The 15,257-nt window shown below is 44.6% G+C and overlaps 1 protein-coding gene across 6 annotated transcripts in view; it reads right to left on the bottom strand.

The window, feature by feature from the left end:
* PTPDC1 (protein tyrosine phosphatase domain containing 1) overlaps window positions 1–15,257 on the bottom strand; it is a 64,949-nt gene that overhangs the window by 6,291 nt on the left and 43,401 nt on the right. For 5 of the 6 annotated variants that reach the window (XM_074363024.1, XM_074363025.1, XM_010967468.3 and 2 more), the window contains 4 exons: window positions 13,758–15,001; window positions 9,966–10,151; window positions 8,725–8,835; window positions 4,459–6,397 (listed from right to left, as the gene is read on the bottom strand). In XM_074363024.1, coding sequence (XP_074219125.1) covers window positions 6,278–6,397; window positions 8,725–8,835; window positions 9,966–10,151; window positions 13,758–15,001 — 1,661 coding nt within the window. In that variant the 3' untranslated portion in view covers window positions 4,459–6,277. Of the gene's footprint in view, window positions 1–4,458; window positions 6,398–8,724; window positions 8,836–9,965; window positions 10,152–13,757; window positions 15,002–15,257 lie in introns of those variants that run through there. The other variant, XR_012506711.1, reaches the window with a different exon arrangement.

Here is a 15,257-nt window from a genome sequence, read left to right as displayed (position 1 = left end):
TTCTAAAAATTCAGATAATCCAGGTAAAGTTCCAGTCCACCTTGAAAGGAATCACCCCATTCAATCCCCTCTATAGAGAAAACCACTGTGACCATTTACATTTTTTTCCTTCCAAAATGTTTTCTTTCGTCCTTTACAAATGTAGTTTCTTTTCTTTATTTGAACAGCCTTATTGGGGGTAAAACTGACATACAATATTTAAAGTGGACAGTCTGATAGCTTCTGACAGGTATACACTCATGAAACCTACTTTCTGTCGCTACAGATCACGTTGCAACTTCTTGAGATTTATATAAATGGAATCATACAATATGTCCTTTCTCTGGGGAGGCGGGGAGCTTGGCTTCCTCCACTCGGCACAATTAGCCTGAGGCTCATTCCTGTGGCTGTGTGTATCAGTAGTCCACTCCCTTTTATTGCTGCGTGCCATTCCTGGTGTGGATGTACCACAATTTAGTATCTGTGCACCTGTGTGTAGACATTTGTGTATTTCCAGTTTGGGGCTATTCCAAACACAGCTGATACAAATACTCGTGTACAAGTCTTTGTAGGAACAGACAAATTTTTTTTTCCCCTCTGGAGTAAATGCCTAGGAGTGGAATGGCTGGACCACGTAGCAGGTACCTGCTTAACTTTCTAAGGCACTGCCAAACTGTTTCCCAAAGCGTGTCCCATTTTACACCCCCACTAGCAGTGTTAAGAGAGTTCCCATTTCTTTGCATGCTCTCCGACACCTGGTATGATTGGTCTTTTTCATTTCATTTTAAAAGATGTGCAGTGTATCTCATTGTGGTTTTCATTTGCACTCCTCTGAGTAATAATGCTTAGCGTCTTTTCATGTGCCTATTTGCCAACTATGCATCTTTGGTGGTGTATTAAAATCTTTCGCACTTTAAAAAAATTAGGCTGTTTTAAAAATTGTCTTATTCTTGAATTTTGAGAGGTTTTATATAGTCTGGATACAAGTCCTCTATCAAGTATATGCTTTGCAAAGATTTTCTCCTGGTCTGTGGCTTGTCTTTTCATTTCCTAATAGTGTCTTTTGAAGAGCAGAAGTTTTTAATTCTGATGTAGTCTTATTTATCAACATTATTTTATGGACTGTGCTTTTGAAACAGCACGTGACTGACCAGCTTAAACCGGTTTTGCTTCCGTAAAACAGGTTGTTGATTAATCAAACCTGGAGTTATTTTACAGAGGTAACACTGCCACGTGTGCAAGATGGGAACCCATGTCTCCAGAATGACCTCAGAACCAAGAATCTTTAGTCTATGAAACTCCAGAGTAGAATGTTGACACTGGGGCCCTTTAGGAAGCAAGAAGTCCTCCAGGAAGGGAAATCTGGCTTCCAGCAGCTGATCACCGTGTATGGACTGATGGCGGCCAGCCAATCAGCTTATTCCCCTCATCCCTTAAATTGTACCTGGTACCCTGGATCAGGGAGATGGATTTGAGCTCTGCCTCCTGTCTCCTTAACTGTCGACCTTGAATAAAACTCTTTCTCAAAAGCTGATGGCATAGTGCTGGCTTCTCTGCACATCGGGCAGTGAACTGCTGCTCAGTCACACTTTTGGTGTCTTATCTAACAAATCTCTGGCTAACCTAAGATCACATGTATTTTCTCCAAGAAATTTTATAGTTTTAGATTTTGCATTTAAAAGCTGACTTCCGCAGATGGTGCAAGAAATGGGTCCATACTTTTTGGGGGGAATATAAATATCCAAATTGTCCTAGCGCCATTTGTTGACAGACTGTCCTTTCTCCATTCCATTCCTTTTACCTCTGTCAAAAACCAGGTGTCCATGGACGTGTGGGTCTATTTTTGGACTCCTTTTTTCCTGTTCCATTGATCTATTTGCCACAGGTTTGATGACTGTAGCTTTATAATAATACCAGAAAACAGGTAGCACTAACCTGCAGGTTTTGTTCTTTTTCGAAGCTGTTCAAGGTCCTCTGCCTTTCCATATACATTTTAGGATCAATTTGTCAATTTCAACAAGAAAAGCCTGGTTGGTTATTGGTTAGGATTGTGTACAACCTGGAGGGAAATGACATTTTAACAACCTTGGGTCCTCTGACTCACGGATAGGTGCAACTCCCCTGTCTTAATTTGGTCTAAGTTTCTCTTGTATTTATTATTTATTACATTTTGTAGTTTTCAGTGTACAGGTGCGGTGAATGGAACCATTGCTCCCCCATCCCATCCCCCGAGCTATGTCCACGTCCTAATTCCCAGAGCCCGAGAACACGATTTTATTTAGAAAAAGCTCTTTGCAGATGTAGCTAAGGGTTTTCAGATGAGGAGGTCATCCTAGATTATCCAGATGGGCCCTAAATTTAATAACAGGTGTCCTTATAAGAGACATGTAGAGGACAGAGAAAGAGGAGAAGGCAAGGTGAAGACGACAAGTGACGTGGTGGATATGGGCACACACTGGACTCGGTACCCGATGGAGGGGTTAATGACTGAATGAATGATTCCTGGGTCCACAGCATCAGCAGAGCACCAAGCACAGAGGAGGCACAAACCTGCTGCTGAAAGAACAGGAATCTCATACTGGCCTCTCCCACTGTATTGGGATTCTAACGTGAGCCCATAGGATGTTCCTGGAAAGTAACTGATCATTTAATTTTTGCTAAAGTAATTCAGAAAATGTCACCTACCAGTCCCAGGAACACTAAATTTAATGTTAGGTTAAATCATATGAAATGACCAATATTTGATCATTTCTGCCCTGCAGAAATGGCCATTTAATATGTTTCAACCTAATTCAATGTCTGAGTAATCTGTTTTTATTTTTAAGAGAAAAAAATGATAAAGCAATTCATCAAATCAGAACCAAGGAGTATTTGTAGACTGTAATCAAACAGTCACATAAGTCGGAATGTATTCTAAAAATACATTCTTCTCCTTCTAACAGGCAATCTTAAAACATCTTTTCATTTTAATTAAGAAAGCCAGGAGGAAAGGGCGTGACAGCCTTCTGTGATATAAGCTGCAATAGAAACATAGATCTTTTATTTTCAGTGCAGAAGACTTTATATTAATATGATACTAAAGACTTACTGGGACATTAGTTTTAGTGACTGGATGTTTTAACTGATGGCTTAGAAGGCAGGCCAACCACAGCTCCACTACTGAATGACTCCATTGTGGTTATTTATAAATCAGTTTTATTGTCAGCACTGGGCTAAGCAGAGATCAGCTTGTGCCCAAAAGCATAACTAAAAAAATAATACACCACTGAGTGACAGGATTTGTTGAATTCTTCTCCTGCCATTTTACCTGTAAATAATTTTCAACCACTAGCACTGCAAAGGGCTCCTTTGGTAAAGGTGCTCACCTTGGGTCACGTTTGTAAAAATAAAAAGCACCAAAGGAAATGCTGTTCTTGAATTACCTGCACAGAAATTATATCAGTGCTTATTAACTTTGAACAATAACAACGAAGATTCTATGAGTAAGCTGTCATTTTTAATCAACCCCCCAATTATTTGGGGGCATTCAGACAGCAAGAACTTGGGGCGTGCCCTCTGTTGACAGCATACTACCTCTGGAAATCTTTTCAGATCTTTAGAGAACAGTCAGAACAGCACCGAAGCATATGAGTAAGTGTCCTCCACTTAAGAGAAAACAGAGAAATTTTTTCCCCACTGAAGTATGGCATATTGTTGTTTTCGTGGAACTCAGAGCGATGAAAGCACACAGCTTTCTCAGGTAACACTGGGAAGCCGCTGAAGCTCTGACGCAGTTGACCGGCACGGCATTTCTGGGTGATGCGTGTAGCTGAAGCAGTCGCTAACCCAGCAGCACTTCGCCTCAAAGAGCATCAGCAAGATCTCTGAAGCAGGAAAACCCGCAAGCGGCAAGAAATCACATACTTCCTAAATGCGATGTGCTAGAGGCCATATATATAGTGACTGCAGAGTGAGCGCAGCCTTCTTCAGAGGATTGCAGATGTGGAACACTTTCCCAGGAGCCGCTCTACGCTGCTGCCCTGGAGCCTAGAGCGGAAAGGGCCTCAGGAGCGGGGAGAGCGCGGCTCAGAGGCAGTCGGAGGTGCCGGCTTCTCGCTGGGCGGCTCAGAGGGGTCACGAGCAAGACAGGGCCCGCGCCTGGCCGTGGGCGTTCAGCTCCGAATGTGTGCGCTTCCGGCCCTTCCCACTCTGTTGATCTGAATTTGGGAGCCCCGTAACTCCCTCCAGTAGGGAGATTTCTATCCTCTGGGCTACAGAGAACTCCCCCTCCGCTCAAATACAGGAAGCCTCCTTTCTGCTCGCCTCCGTCCCTTGGTCATTCTGAACCAGCAGAGCAGGGACGGACCAGACCTGGCCAGCTGACGATTCAGCCTACGACTCAGGCTGCCCCTCAGGGCAGTTCAATCACAGGGGCGTGTGTCCCTGCACCGCCAGGAGCTCAAGAGCAGCACGCTGTGTGCAGAAGCACAAGACAAGGGCTATGGGTCGTTCTTTTCGCTTTTATTCAAATACAAAACCTGTGTACAGCTCGGTACATTTCTCCTACCGTCTCTCTTTTCCAGGCTGGTGCATTCAGACTTTCAGCGTTCACTGCTGTGGTCACATCAGGGCTGTGCAGGATCTGGCCTCTAATTTGAAACAATCATTTTGGACGCACAGGCCGACAGCCACTTGTCAAACGAGCCCCAGTGGCACCTGCCCATACGAGACTGACAGAGATGAGGTTAACCACAGTTTTAGATTTAAAAATCACATTTTTATAATGTACCTTTGGATGAACGTAACTGTTTTCTCTCCTTCTTTCCCAGATCAGGCACTTGAAAATAAGAAATTTCAGGAGTGGGCAACCCCGTTCGTTAAAATTCACTGGATTTGATTTCCTAAAAATTCACACAGTGTGGGAGAAAACGGCATTTAGCATTTGCCCCTGGAGTCTGTAAGACTGACAGTGACTAAACCGTTTTTGATGTGCTGGAGCCTGACTCAGAAAGCCAGGAGTTGGAGGAATTTCATTTGTTGTAAATTAGCCTGGCTTCCCCTGAAATTCCGTCTTTAAGATCAAGCAGCAGCTTTGGTTTGAACTGGTTTAACATCACCTTTATTGGTAAAAACTACTCTCCTCTCTGCGGCACAGCATCTCGTGCCCCACATATTCATTTAAATAATTGCTCTGGCTTCAACTGCCAGTTGAGAGTTTGGTTTACCGGGAACTAAACAGTTTAGGCAATTACTTCTTATCTAAAACCAGGAGGGTGAGCGCAACCTACTGGGTCAAATTCAACTTAAAAACTTAATTCTCCTGATAGAGAAGCAGCCAAAAATAGGGCCGTGAGGCAACTGGGGCTATGGAACAGGTGGCTGTGGGAGGTGTGGGCTGGGGCGGATGCTGTCCCCACATCTGCATGAACAGAGCTGCCTCCCGGCAGCAGCCGCCCCTGCAAGACAGTTCTTCCTGCCGGAGTCTAGCAGCTCCCCACGCCGCCTGCCACTGGTCCCGCCTTCTCTGTGAAGATGCTGTCTGGCTTAGCAACAGCCCAGGGGAGCGGGAGGAAGGCTTCACGTGTCGAGAACTGCTCCTCCCTCCCACGACAGCAGAGGTCAGTGAGGCTGTCTGGGAGCCCGACGAAGAGCAAATCTATTTCCTACAATGAAAAAATCCCAAACACCTCACTGGCGATCCTTTGGAGTAAAACTAAATCACTCTGAGAAATAATATACTTTGAGACCTGTTTACCACAGTTGTAAAAAGAAAAAGCAAACAAATTCAAACCAATAAAAAAAATGCCTTTAAAAATGTTGACTCACTGGCCTTCTTATGAGCAAGCATAAATCAGTTTAAGACACTTGGTGACTTCCTTAGGTCATGTATCGGGCGGACGGACACACGGTGAAGCTTCACCACTGAAATGATCTATTTGGTAAAAACTCTAGGAAGAGTCCCGTCAATAAAATGTTTTGGAAAGAAGAGTTACAGCTTCTTCCCAAATGTCAAAAGGAACAAGGATGTAAACAGCACATACTTAACATAGCAACACAATATTAATTCCGTTCAATAAATAAAGGAAGTGGCACTAACTTTATGGCAACTTTTCAACCAAAAACGTTAACTCAAGGATATTTTAAAATAAATAACTGCTCCAAAGAGGAACAAGAATTCCTCGCACAAACCGAGAACATCTGGAATGAAGTGCTGTAGGAGGGACCGGTCCCACACGTCAACCTGTTCACCCGCCAGCAGAAACGCCAGCAAGATCTTCAGATCCGAAACAGTCCCCACGAACATCAGGGCAAGCCAGCTTCACCAAACGTCAGGCTTAGGGTCGTCTTTTGTCATTTTTCTTTTTTCTTCCAGCGTGTGCTTAAATATTTTCTTCAGGGTGTTGTAAACTACTGGTCCATTTTCAGAATCAAAACTAACCTAGCGACAAAGAAGATTTAAAATCAGGATACTGACTTTCACTGTCAGGATATTGTAACAAGAATTTTAAGCAGTCTCTGTTTTGGGAAAAAAAGAAAGAGGGTGAAGAAAACATTAAGATCTATTAGATAAGATATTATAAAAAGCACACATAATAAATTAGGTATTATACAAAGCACACATAATACATTTCACATACTAGTTTTAATTAAAAGATGACATTAGAACGGCCAATCATGCCAATATCAAACTTATGAATGAAAACTAAAAAAATTAACTCTAAATATGCATTGTACTCTCACACTGTCATGAAGCAAGTCAACAGTGAGCGTGATACGAGTTTCGCGTCGAGAGACTAAGCATGGATGGTTTAAGGGAAAAATGGGGAGCCTGGCTCTCCACCTGCCGGCTGTCGTAGGCTTGGGTCATACTTCACCTCTGTAAAATGGAGATCACATCCCCCCATCGTCTTAGGATTTCTGTGAGTGCGAAATACGAGTTCTAATACATGCTTGGCACATGTAAAAACCTCCATAAACGCTACTCTCCTTTCCCCTTGGTGGGAAGGCACCACGTACACATATCTGGATTATCTGCCCACGTTCACCATACCATAGGGTTAGGAGTGACCTCAGGACAGAGAGCCGAGCAATCACCACACCTCCACCCCACTCCCACCGCCAAGGTAACGTGCGACTGCTTAGGAAGGGATCAGGACCGCCTGGACAGTGACCCCTCCCTCCTAGAGGGAGAGACGAAAGGTCAGTCCCTTGTGAAGGGCTAGGAGGGTCTGAGACCTCCCCCTGCTCACACGGTTTGTGGACACTGGCAGAAGGCACAAGATCGCTGGGTCAGAGACAACTTGATGACTCAAGGCAGCATGTGCCCCGTAACCACAAGGGCTCGCCCTGCCCTCCCAGCCCCGAGGGCATGCTGCCGAGGGGCACGGGTGAAGGCTGCACAGGCAGGCGGTCTGCATCACAGCTGGGGAAGTCCATGCTTAGGCGGTCCCACATCTGATGGAAGAGCCGTGGCAAGCCTGCTGAGCCTCGGCCTGGAGGAAACATGGTCTTTGTGACCCTGGAAGCAGATGCTACACAGATTTCTTTGAAGGGCCAGCCTGGAACAAAAGCTATCAGGGCCTCTGCTCCTAAGATTATGTACAATGGGAGAAACCCAAGAACGCTCCTCTAACGTTTTCAGAGACAGCTTTGGAACAACCGGTATATTTAACTTTTCATTAGTATCCCCCTAAAAGGCCAACAGAAGGTAAAGAACTCCTGCCACTTGCAGAGACTGGTATTAAGGATTTTTTTCAGTTAAATTCAGAATTTAACTTTATCTCATTACTTTGTCAATCCTATCTGCAAAAACTTCTTATTAATAATGGTTTAAACTGTATACTTTGTTAAACACCAAACCACAACCCTCCCCACACAGCAGGCAGCCTCTGGGTCTGTGAAAACACAAACAGAGACGGAAGGGATCACAGGATTTGGGTTTGAGCCACTGACTCCGGAGATGGTCAAGAAGAGATGGAGAGGACGCAGAGCGGTCAGTGCTGTAAAGTTCCGAAGAGGGACACGGAAGCCTGCAAGGACATCACCGTGGAAAGAGTGGAGGAGGAAAGACATGGAGAACGAGCACAAATAATACTATGACTAATATTATTGTATAGTGGTATTATCACTAACATTTACCACAGATGCTGTCATGGAAAACCTGCGTTCTCTGCTTAATGACATTTTTGTATCTCATACGAGAGACACCAAAGGAGCTGAAAGGGTGAGGGGAACCTTTTCTTTTGGCACGAACCTGGCCTCTTTCTTCAGCCAGGGAAGACTGCTGCAGGCCAAAAGGATGTGCATGGAAAAAAAAACACTTTTTTTTTTTTAACTTGTTGCTGAGGATTTGCCAACCAATCAGGCACGGTACCGGACTGCCAATACTGGATGTTAAATTCCCAATAGATGGTTCAGACCCAGGGCAGGACTGGCTGAACAAGAAAAGGTTCTCTGACTTCTACTAGGCACGTGATTTAAAAATATTTTCTCAACACCCAAGTGTCTCTCTCTCTCTATAAAAGTTCTTTGTTGTAAAGTTTTCCTTCAAAAAACCCACAGTTCAGCCTTTTCTAACATCATTGTTAGGAAACTGGTATTTTTTTGGCCAAATGTCTGCAATTACTTTCAAGAAACGTCAAACACATTTCCAGTCAGGGGAAACACGGCTAGAAGTTTTATTTTAGAGGAGGCCGGTGACCTCTGGAGTCTGATTTACAGACTATGCTGACCGGGTCTGGCCGAGGAAGGAGGAGTGGGACCCACCTTAGTGAAAGCTTTGATGGCGCGGGCAAGAATGGCCTCCTCCACGTCTGCAGGAATCGCCCGCAGGCTCGCTACGCAGTGCAACACACACAGGATGGTCTGGTGCTGGCCCTGTTTTTGCAGAGATCGAAATCAAGTAAGTCATCTGAAAAATGCCTCACGAAATAAACCCCAAACAACTGCTGAGCCAAGAAGCGGTTTGCGGCCAAGTATTCATCATCTCACATACTGAACAACCCACCAAGGGTTCTACCAATATTTACTGTTACTTGCTTACTGGAAAGGCTTTCAGGAAATAAAAATTAAAGCTGGTGAGTTATTACACAGGGTACAGGTGAATCTGAAGATAAGGACAATTTTCAGTCAAATACCCTCCACGCAGTGAACTGAAGACGATCCACTCTTGTTATTAATGGACACAGTCGCTTCAACCCGGCTCGCGCGTGCTGACACGTCACGGCAGTACCTGGCCTGCTCGGCCGCGTCCCCAGTGCTCAGGACTTGATCATGTCCTGCCAGGTGCAGGCACTACTGAGGGAGGAGGGGCAGGAGAAGGAAGACAGCCACAGCCCCCCGGGAGCACGCCATAAACTAAGGGGGGGAAGTCCCTAAAGAACGTGTCCCCAACCTGGCTCCTGAGGGCTGTTTACTTTGGAGAAGTAAGGTAGAAGCTCCAGCACTGGAGCAATGCACATCCACTAAATGTATGTATGTGACACACACAGCCCTTTTTAAGAAATAAAAGCAAGTGCATATTCTAGCCCACCTCACAGTTCTCCACCTCTTATGCTCCTAGGAAATAAGTAGAAACAAATGCTTGAAAGTGAAAAAATGGTTATAACTTATTCCCCCATCAGAGCATTACCTACCCACTCAAGTTAACATTTATGAAAAATTAAATGCAACACGGAAAAATACCTATGTTATAATTTTGAAGAAAAACAAAGTATAAAGTTGTACGTGAAATGATTTTTACCAAGTTGACATACGTGCTGGTAACAGAAAAGACATGAAAATGTTTGAAGTGGCTCCCCTGGGGCCATGGGCACTTTCCCGTTTTATTTTTGTACCTTCTAAATGTTTATACTGGGCGTGCATTTCTTCTCTTACCTCGGAAGAACTGAAATTAGACACTGATATGGGATCCTGTACGAATTCTCTTTTTTATAGTGGATTTTTTTAGCGTGTGAAACGTGTATTGAGGCCCTTTAGCCAACGAACCTCATCAGCTGTCCAATTACCTTGTCTAACAGAAACAGCGCTTCCGCGGCCTCCGCCCGCCTGTCAAGCAGCGTGTCCACGTCCCGTCTGGGGATCACAGGCTCCTTCAGCTGCTCCACCCAGGACCACATCAAGCTGCACAGGGTGAGAGGATCCCTCTCGCCACACAGTCTTTCCCAAGCTCCATCTCGGGAATTTAGTTCTTTCTAAAAAAGAAGGAAGGAAGAGAAAGAGAAAGGGAGAAGGGAGAACACAGGACAGAAGAGGGGGAGACGGAGGAGGAGGAAGAGAGACAAAGTGAGGCAGCGAGGGAGGCAGGCACCGGCTGACATCTGATGGTCTTTAGGCTGCCCAGGAGGGTCAAGCCTCAGGCTCTGGGGTGTGGACTGAGAACCCTCCCAGCGCCCCCAACTTCCAGGCTGCACCTCGGGCTGAGACATTTAACTTCTCTAAGCCTCAGTTTCCTTTGTGGAGGTCATCCTGCCCCTCAGGTGGGCTGACTAACAGAGGACCACTGAAGCTCCGGGTACAGAGAAGGACTTAGTTAACCCGAGTTCTCCACTTTGTTCAGAAACCACTGTAATGGTTCAAGAAGAGGGAATAATCCTTTTCAGACTCCTTGGAACAAAAGAGGAATATTCACTGCAGTGAAGCAGAATGGGGGATGAAAAAAGTGTGAATATGGGAACACCTACAAGTAAACCTGGGATAAGGAAAAGCTTCTGCATGAAATGTCAAAATGCCAAAAAAAGTGTCAAAAAAAAAAAAAAAAAAAAGGACCAAAAGCTGGTAAATGTCTTACATATATTTCTTTCAAATTCGTTTTTAAGAATCCTACATAGAACTTAACCAACAGGCTGGGCATTCTCAAAATTTGACAGGGTGAAGTAACTAGGAAGTCTTGCCAACATGCCAAATGCTTGGAGCTAATTTAAGCAGATTTTAAGACTTTGCCTCAGAGAACAGGGGAAAAGTGAGATAAGAATTTTAATTTCTGACAGGGTTTATATTTATGTTTAGGTAAATAAAACATACAACAGGAATAAGCACCACTCATTCACTCACGCATCCAATATTCACAGAACACTAACAGTATGGCAGTAATGGTAATACATGACTTCTCTCTGATTTCTACAACAGCCCATCAAGGAGGCCCCCTTTTACAGGTGAGTGTACTGAGGGGCTCAGGAAAGATAAAGCAACTTGCCCAGGAGCCCACGGTGAGAGAGGCCAAAAGAGGCGTCCCCAGCCCAGCTCCACCCCAGTCCGTGACGTTCCTGCCACACCACCAGGGTCCTCTGGCACTGAGTTTCTCTCTATTATCTCACAAATAGTTGTGTATAGTTCTTCATATCCCACAGATCATGTATACAGTCTTTTATTCAATTTTATGTAGATAATACGAAGAGAAGCTGAGCAGAAATGGCACGACTCAAAGACCCTATTAGTAAAACGACCATTACATCATTGTTGTTTTCTGAAGTCTTCCAGTGGGGTTGGGAAGGACAGCAGGGATGATGGAAAGCATTAAACACATAGACTGTATCCTGGGTCGGCTGCATTTGAACCACATGACCTCAAGTGTATCACCGGACCCCTGTGACCCTTAGTTTCCCCATCTGTGATACTTAATTCATAAGGACTGAAAATCTAACAAAGAATCCATAAATAATATCACCTGTCTCTCAGGATTACTGTGAAAACCACATGAAATAACAGATGTGAAAGGCCCAGCAGGCGCACAGGCAGTATTATGTGCTCAAATCATTTTAGTTGTTCCAGAATTCAACTGATTGGTTTTATTACCTCAAGAAACAAGGAAAATCTCAAATAAACAACCTAACCTTACACCTAATGTGATTACAGAAAGAAGAACAGGCAAAACCCAAAGTTAGTAGAAGAAGAGAAATCGTAAGATTAGAGCAGAAATATATGAAATAGAGACTAAAAAAACAACAGAAAAGATCAATGAAACTAAAAGCTGGTTCTTTGAAAAGATAAACAAAATTGATAAACCTTTAGTCAGACTCATCAACAGAAAAAAGGGAGAGGGCCCAAATCAATAAAATCAGAAATGAAAAAGAAGTCACAGCTGACACCACAGAAATGCAAGGGATCCTGAGAGGCTACAATGAGCAACTCCACACCAACAAAAAGGACAACTCAGAAGAAACGGACAATTTCTTAGAAAGGTATAATCTGCCAAGACTGAACGGAAGAAAACAGAAATCATGAACGGACCAATTACCAGTCCTGAAATTCAATCAGTAATTAAAAAACTCCCAACGAACAAAAGTCCAGGACCAGGTGGCTTCACAGGCTGATTCTACCAAACATTTAGAGAAGAGTTAACACCTACCCTTCTGAAACTATTCCAAAAGATTGCAGAGGCAGGAACACTTCCAAACTCATTCTAACAGGCCACCATCACCCTGATACCAAAACCAGACAAAGGTATCACAAAAATGAAAATTACAGGCCAATATCACTTATGAATATAGATGCAAAATCCTCAACAAAACACTAGCAAGTCAACTCCAACAATGCATTAAAAAGATCATGTACCCCACGGTCAAGTGGCGTGCAAGGATTTATCCCAGGAACGCACGGAGTTTTCAGTATCTGCGAATCAATCAATCTGATACACCATGTTAACAAACTGAAGAACAAAAACATACATCAACTCAACAGACACAAAAGTACACGGATGGCCCTGGAGACGGTCATTTTAAGTGAAACAAGCCAGAAAGAGCAAGAAAACTACCATATGCTACCACTTACATGTGGAATCTAAAAAAAAGGGCACAAATGAACTTATTTACAAAACACAGACTCACAGACAGAAAACAGACTTATGGTAACCAGGGGGTAAATGTGCTGGGAAGGGATAAACTGGGAGTTCAAAACGTGAACCTCTTAGGGAGTGATGGAATGTCAGGTGTCTTGACTGTGGCAGGGGGTTTACAGGTGTGCACATCTATCAAAATGCATCAAATTGCACATCTGAAATGTGTGTAGTTTACTGTACATAGACTATGCCACAAGTTGTTAAATTTTTAAAAAATTTAAAATATAAAATTAAAAAAAAAAAAGACTGTCTTTCTAGTGAAAGTGACAACACAAAAAGGGGTTAAAATTAACAACTTCTCATTCTAATTTAAGTAAAAGCCAGGAAGTAGACCCCAAAGACCCAATCTCAGATAAAACTAGTGGCGCAAAAATACTATGTGGTCATTCCCATTTGCTTCCTGGAATCCAACAGCTGCCTCACTGGGGTGGACTGGGAAGTCTGCAGGAGGGAACGCTGAGCAGACAGCACCCGTTTCTCATCCTCTGACCTCACTCGACACTTGCGTTGATGAGTTTTGGAAAAGAACTGTCTCTGAACTGTCAATGGGTCTCAGAGTGGGGCTCCCTGCCAGGCCTCAGGTTAGAGATGCTTCAGGTCAGCTCCTACAGCTGTCTGCTTGGGGTCCATTCGTCTGTCCATCCGTCCCACAAACCCAGCGAGAGAGAAGGCAGGCATCGACATCCATCAATACTGATGCCCTGTGCAGCCAAGCACCCTGCTCAGTGCTAAGCACCAAGTGCTCTCTCTCACAGGGATTGGAACGGACCCACACAGCAGCCCTGTGTCTGCTGTTTCTATGACAGCAAAGCTGGTATTACGGCTGAGAAGCCTGACGTTCAAAAGTTAAGTATTATACAAATATGTCTTCAAATTCCCGTAACAAATGAATTTGGAAAATATATTCCTTTTGCTCCGACGCAAATACTTCCCACGTGTATATAATCAAGCGAAGTGCGAGTACCTGCCACATTTCTACCTTCCTTTTCACCTCCTCCTCTTCTGCAAACTCATCTAAATTTGCCAGGGCTTTGGCTGCCACTATTCTCCTTGCTTCAACACTCAGTTCAGACTGTAAAACTGTGCTTGGCGTGACTTTAGACAGATCTCTGCCGTCTTGGGTTTCAAGTCCAACCGAGAGCTGTGCTTTGGGACCGGACCCACAGCCCCAAGGGCAGCGGCAAGTCTCCCCATGCCCTGCAGCAGAGCCCGGGCCACAACCACCGAGAGCTTCACGTCCACAGTGGGACACCTGCTGGTGAGAACAGTTTGGTTCCTTAGGGATATGTGCCAAGTTTGGTGTAACTGGTTCCCCAGGGTTGCATGATCCCGAAACACCTGAAGAAAAGGTTCTACTTCGCTGTATTTCCTTTGGAATGTTCGTCCTAGAGGAAACTGGTGACCCGTCATCTCTCAGTCTTTCCAGGCCTCCAAATTTAGCCTGATTCCAGAAAGAAAAAGCGCTGCAAGCCAGCATTTCCTTATTTAAATCTGGCTGTGGGGACCGTGAAGAGTCACAACGGCTGATGGGCTTGTGGCAGAGCAAGCCCTGGGCAGGCGCCGTCCACGGCGTGCCCCCTCGCTCCAGGACGGACTCGGCCCTCTTTAAATCCGAGTCGCTGTAGCTAAGCCGTCTTTTCAGATGAGTCAGGGGCTGAAGACACTCAATGTTCCGCCTCTTCCACAGAGGGTCAAACTCTTGCTCACTGGAAAGAACTGCATCCTGATTCTCACAATCTGCCACCACTGCGCTGGGGGCGAAAGAGCCCGACGCGTAGCTGTCATGTCTCAGCAACGCCTTCTCCAGCTGCCTTGTGACCACCTCAGAAACGGTCTTTTCAATCTCAGCAGAGAGGCCAGGTACTGCCGCCACTTCCTGCCTCACCACCGGCCTGTTCTCAGCCAAGTCCAGCAGCAATCTGCAAACGAGGTGGATAATTTTTGGTACGTGTTTCAGAAGTCGGGCCTCGTATCCATGAAGCAGATGGTGCTGGCGAATTAGGTACTGTGCTAGGGTGACAGCATGGGCCTTGGGGTCACAGCAAGAGAAGACATTGCGAAGAGGAACCAGAAACTGGGTGAATTCCCTTACACACAGTAGCTGTCCTCGCGTTTGTATGGAATTAGGTCGTTTTGCCCGAACAAATATAATTGCTTGGTCAGCAGTCATTCTTGTTGCAAAAACTAAGTAACATGCTATTAAAACACCTAAACAGTGAAGAAGAAAAGATTGATATGAGAAAAACTTATGTTTTTATTCATATTCTTTGATGATTTAAAATTTGCTGTTAGGAAACCATATAAATACAGAAATATTGTGAGGACAATGAAAACTTTTGAACTTCTGTGTGGGTGTTTATCTATTTACTTGTCTGTGTGGCAACCTTTCCCTTAACTGAGAACCCTTAGCCACCTCTGCACCCCAGGGCAAGCACAAGAACTGTCAGAGTGAAGCCGAGTAAGT

The sequence above is a fragment of the Camelus bactrianus genome, chromosome 4, assembly GCF_048773025.1.
Source record: "Camelus bactrianus isolate YW-2024 breed Bactrian camel chromosome 4, ASM4877302v1, whole genome shotgun sequence".
Classification (NCBI taxonomy): Eukaryota; Metazoa; Chordata; class Mammalia; order Artiodactyla; family Camelidae; genus Camelus; species Camelus bactrianus.
The sequence above is the reverse complement of the archived record's forward strand: the minus strand, read 5'-3'. Positions and strand labels throughout refer to the sequence as shown.